The sequence below is a fragment of the Lactuca saligna genome, chromosome 2 (assembly GCF_052625555.1).
Source record: "Lactuca saligna cultivar CGN05327 chromosome 2, ASM5262555v1, whole genome shotgun sequence".
Classification (NCBI taxonomy): Eukaryota; Viridiplantae; Streptophyta; class Magnoliopsida; order Asterales; family Asteraceae; genus Lactuca; species Lactuca saligna.
The window spans coordinates 24334087-24339294 of NC_136418.1; the positions used below are offsets into that span (position 1 = coordinate 24334087).

General features: G+C 35.4%; 1 protein-coding gene across 1 annotated transcript; it reads right to left on the reverse strand.

The window, feature by feature from the left end:
- Nucleotides 1–759: 759 nt before the first annotated feature.
- Nucleotides 760–2010, reverse strand: LOC145029599 (uncharacterized). The gene is made up of 3 exons (XM_078978095.1): nt 1998–2010; nt 1295–1714; nt 760–1226 (listed from the first exon to the last, which is right to left on the reverse strand). Exons 1-3 carry the CDS (start codon nt 2008–2010, stop codon nt 760–762), a joined length of 900 nt encoding a protein of 299 aa, XP_078834221.1.
- Between the last annotated feature and the right edge of the window lie 3198 nt (nt 2011–5208).

The following is a 5208-nucleotide window of genomic DNA, read 5'->3' on the forward strand; positions in this document are numbered from 1 at the left end:
AAACAATTAGAGATAAAACAGATAATTAAAATTTTAGTCCAACGATATCAAAGGATATCAGGTGTTCTCTCTTATTAAGAGATAAAACAGATAATTAAAATTTTAGTGCAGCGATATCAAAGGATATCAGGTGTTCTCTCTTATTAACGATGATTCAAATCTCGTTTGTGATATATCTAAAATTAAAAGTAGATTACATTTGTCGGTTCAAAAAATAATGGAAAATTATTATAATTTAAATTAAAATATTTAGAATCTAAGTAGGTAAATTAGATAAATTAGACACTATATAAGTACACAATCGTAGTTTATTATTTATATTAATTATATATTTAATAAAGAAGTTTTTTCTCAAGAAAAAGGTTTATACGATATTATTGATGGCTCTCAATATTTTGGTTCTCATTTTTCTTTTAAATATGAAAGTCTTAGGGGTCGTTTGATAGTTGCTGATTTGATTGGGTTAGAGCTGACTGAGTTAGCAGCTGACTGAGTTAGCAGCTGACTGGGTTAGAAATGCTGACTGAATCCACATCTGACTGAATTTATGCTGTTTGATTATTTATCTGACTCATTGTGCTGAATGATTAAAATGATCATATTATCCTTATGTTGTCCTTTTGTATTGGACAAAATAATTATACAAATAAAAATTATCACATTAAATCCAAATTAAACATACATAATTAAAAATCCAAATACGAAGTGTAATACAAAATCCAAATATACATTGTCATACATAATAAAAAAGTATATCATTTAACGTGAACCATTTGAAAGTAACTGATTAGCAATCTGGTCACGCAAAGTAGTCATATACTCAATGACTTCCAAACCACATTCTATGCCTTGTATGTTTTGGCCCTCACTTCCTCCACCTCCCACATTAGGAGTAACCATAGTGTTTTGTTCAAAGTTCGTAAATAGGTCATCTTCGATATCGTACTTCTTTATAAAATTATGGACCGCGACACAGGCAATGACTATGTCTCTTTGCACTAGAAAATGATTAGGAGTCATACGTTTTAAAATTGGAAATCTCGCCTTCAATACACCATAAGCACGTTCAATGAAATTTCTAAGTTGTGCATGAGCATGATTGAACCTTTCTTCCTTAGTTAAAGCTCTCTTTCTTCGAAAATCAGCTAACAAATACCTAGTATTGCGGTAAGGAGCCATAAATCCACGGGTGTTGGTGTATGCGGCATCACAAAGGTAATATTTATCTGAAGATGGGTGACAAATTAATCATATAAATAATATAGATAATAAAACTTATACAAAAATGACCAACCTGGTGGAGGGAATGGAAATCCAGAAGTCGGATTAAATGCAACTTCTTTCAAAACTTTAGAATTGTGTGCTATGCCCTCCCATCCAGTCCATACAAAGGTGAATATCATATCAAAATCACAAATTCCGATTACATTTTGATAACATTCACCTTTTCCTCTTCCCCTACAGCGAGTTTGTTCATCAACAGGCACAACTCCATGTACAAGTGTTCCATCTAGTGCACCTAATGCTCCAGGAAATATATTTTTTAGCCGCCTATAACGTTCTGAGGTATTTCTTGTTGTATTAGAAGATGTTGGTACAATAATTTTTCTTGCAAAGCACATCATTGCTTTTAGCACTTCATGAAAACATTGATGAATCGTTTGCATGGAGTGGTGAAATCTTTCTTTAACAGCTCGAAAATGTTCATTATGTCCTACAACATGTAAAAATATAGCCAACTTTTCTTCAACACTTATTGTCCTACTATGTTGCAACCAATTTCTTTGAGTAAAACGATTGCATAGTTATACAAATGCATCTTGTGAAAGACGTATCATATCAAAACATTGTATAGGATCTCCGTGTATCAAATCTTGTGTATATGCATGCCCAGTTTCTTCCGATTCGTTAGCTTTTATTCTTTCAATTCTTTTTTTTTCTTTTCCGAACCAACATCAACCAATAGCATGAGAGTATAAGGAAACCTAAAAACTCACCTTCCTTATCCATATGTAACATGTTACATGTTAATACAAATCACATAAGTTTTATAACATAAACCATAAAATTAATCAATAACATTAAAATGGATGGCATATAACTCCATAAAATAAAAATCCATAACATAAAAATCCATAACAAAAAAGTCAATACCAATTAACAATCCTAAACATAACACATAAACAACCTAAACTTAAAAATCCTAAACATAACACGAAACAACCCTACACATAAAAATCCATAACATGTACCATAATATAAATCCATAAAGCAAAAAAGCAAAAAACATCCTAAAGTCATACTAAAGTCAACCAAGTAATCCATAATTCTTTCCTGCACTTTTCACCCACAACTCACAAGTCGAAGACTCGAGGCGTAACCAAATTTTCGTATTAGCAGCATTTTCAGCGAACAACATAAGAGCGGTGATGTATTTCGGATCAGAATTTCCCCACTCCAAGCCTTTCAATTTTTCAATACATTCATCCATCTCCTTGTCAAGATTATTAGTTTGCGCGAACGCCTGAGCTGCCTTCATAATTTCCTTGCCAACCTCTCTTATGTCATCATCCAGTGTTTCCGTGGGTGCATTTCTTTTTCCTCTTTTATTTTGAGATCGGGCAGACGAATCTCCACTTGCATGTGATGCACTTGTAGGTGGGGGTACTGTTGAAGCTGAGGCTGGGATATCCATTTGAGGTGGAGTATCTACCATCTCGATATCCTCATAATCTTGTGTAGTAAAGGCTTCTGCAGGATGAGGGAGTGTCGAAGATGGTCCCCAACTAGCAGCACCGATCGAGGTCGCACCGTCAAACAACTTCGTGCATAGATCAAGGTAAAGGAGGGGTGCATTTCTTAATTTCTCAACCATCTTGTTCGACTGTTTGAAAAAATAATTTTATTATTAAACTTTTTAATAAATAATAATGTGTTGTAAATTAAAATATTACCTTCGCTTCCGCTTTCCACTCTTCATCCGTCATTTGAAATGTGTTTGTAATAGGATTATAGAGATTCCAAGTTTTGTTTTTTAATTTCAACCAAACTGCATACTTGCTTTTCAAGTAGTCATAACGATATTTCATTTGTTTTTTCTCAACAACAAATTTGTGTTCTTTTTTTAGTTTTTCAGCTATTATATTCCATGAGGTACTTTTAAGACCACTACCCTCCCGACCGTTATTTGTTAGTTCTTCGATACATGAATCAAGAAAAGTTTTGCTCACAAAATCCGAAGACCAACTAGCTCTACTTCTCTTTTCTGCCATGTCTAAGGAATAAATAAATGTTTAGCTTGTTATGCAAGTATATACACATATTTCCACACATATACACAAGTACATGTATACATATATATACACATAAACATATTTGGAGGATATATAGTAATTAATCAATACACATGTTTAGCTCGTTAATTACTATACACATATATAGTAATTAATCAATACACATTTTTCTGCATCATAATTTTTCCTCTTTAATTTTGTTCCTTTAAAATTCAAAAACACAAGTACATGTATACATATATATATATATATATTCAATTTTCTGCATCATAATTTTTTCTGCATCAAGAAATAACATGCATGCTTCCATGTAATTTCAACAACAAAATAAATCACACGAACAGCCGGAAACAAAACATCCTAAATATTAACAAAATTTACAAAACATCCTAAATATTAACAAAATTTCTTGTTAACACTTATTGCAATAACCAAAAAACAAATAAGGAACATGAAGGAAGAAACATATACAATCCATGAACAAGCATGAAGAAACAATTATTTCTCACTGAGAAATAATGAGAAGTCGTGAAAACATGAAACAAATAAAACCACAATTTGCATATATCTAGCAAAGCATCATGGAGCACATCACAGTAAAAAAAACGAGCAAATATTTCATCAATTATTGGATACATGCACACCAAATAGAAAAAGAATAAAAGAAGAAAAACAAACTCGAAAAATCACAGCAAAATAATCAACTTTTCAGCAACAATGGGGCAACAAAAAATGAGAAAAAATCAAGGAAAACAAACCTGGTAAGAGTAGATGTCGTCTCTGGTTGACTGGTCGGAGGAAGAAACAGTCGGCGAGAAGCAGATGAGCTGAGAGAAATCATCGATAGCTGCCTTTTCCTTGTGGAGGCTATCAACGTATTACGTAGGGTTAATTCTGAATACGCATAACCAATTTACGTACCAGTCCAACGATTGAGAAGGAAGGACCGAATCGGCTTTTTTTCTTGGACTGAGTCTTATGTTTGGACCGAGTCCTTAATTCTAAAAACGAAATCAAACATATTGATCTACCTTTTTTGGACCGGGTCCCTTATTGGACCCAATTAGAAGAAATATCAAATGACCCCTAAGTATTCTTATTAGGGCTTGAGTGGCCTGAATTGTGATGCCTTAGCCTAGGGATTTTGCTGCTAGGAGATGCTTGAGAGTGAATAGATAGCAGCGAAGAGCTTATGAGAGATCTACTAGAGGGTGGTCTATTTATAGAGAGAGTAGAGTACTTGGGACTTGGGATGAATACTGATGTGGTGTGGACGGTAGTATTAGGCCCGTACTACTGAAGACACCGGAGCAGTGCGCAGCCCAAGTAAGAATCCTTTGGATACCAGGGAACGAGTAAGGTTGAGTTATTGAGTGCCAGTATGCCCGAGCGAATCTCTGATATTTTTATGTTGTATTTCAGAGACATCATGGTTGGGACACACCACAGACCAGAGACCAGCGGGGTGAGTGATGAGGAGCTCTGCCAGATGATCCATGAGGAGGTGGTTGCGGCTATCCGTGCAGATCGAGATTCCAGAGATGTTCGGGTCTATTAAGACCACACTGATTGAGACTTTCGATGAGAGATACGCAACGGTTACCGAGGTTGTAGCCATTGCAACTACCGCAGCTGTTGCTGCTGCCAGATCTTAGGGTGGTGATTCGTTGCTGTTCTGGGAGTTCAGCAACACAAAACCACCAGAGTTTGATGGGACACAGGATCCGATTGCTGCGGTGAGATGGGTTTCTAATATTGATGGGTGTTTCTATACGTGTTCATGTCCAAAGCATTTGAGAATCCGGTTCGCGCTGAACCAGCTTCGCTTGGGAGTGAAGGACTGGTGGAAGTTTGTGACGGCACACTTTTCGTCTACTGAGCTTGTCGCGGTGACCTAGGAGAGGTTCACCGCTAT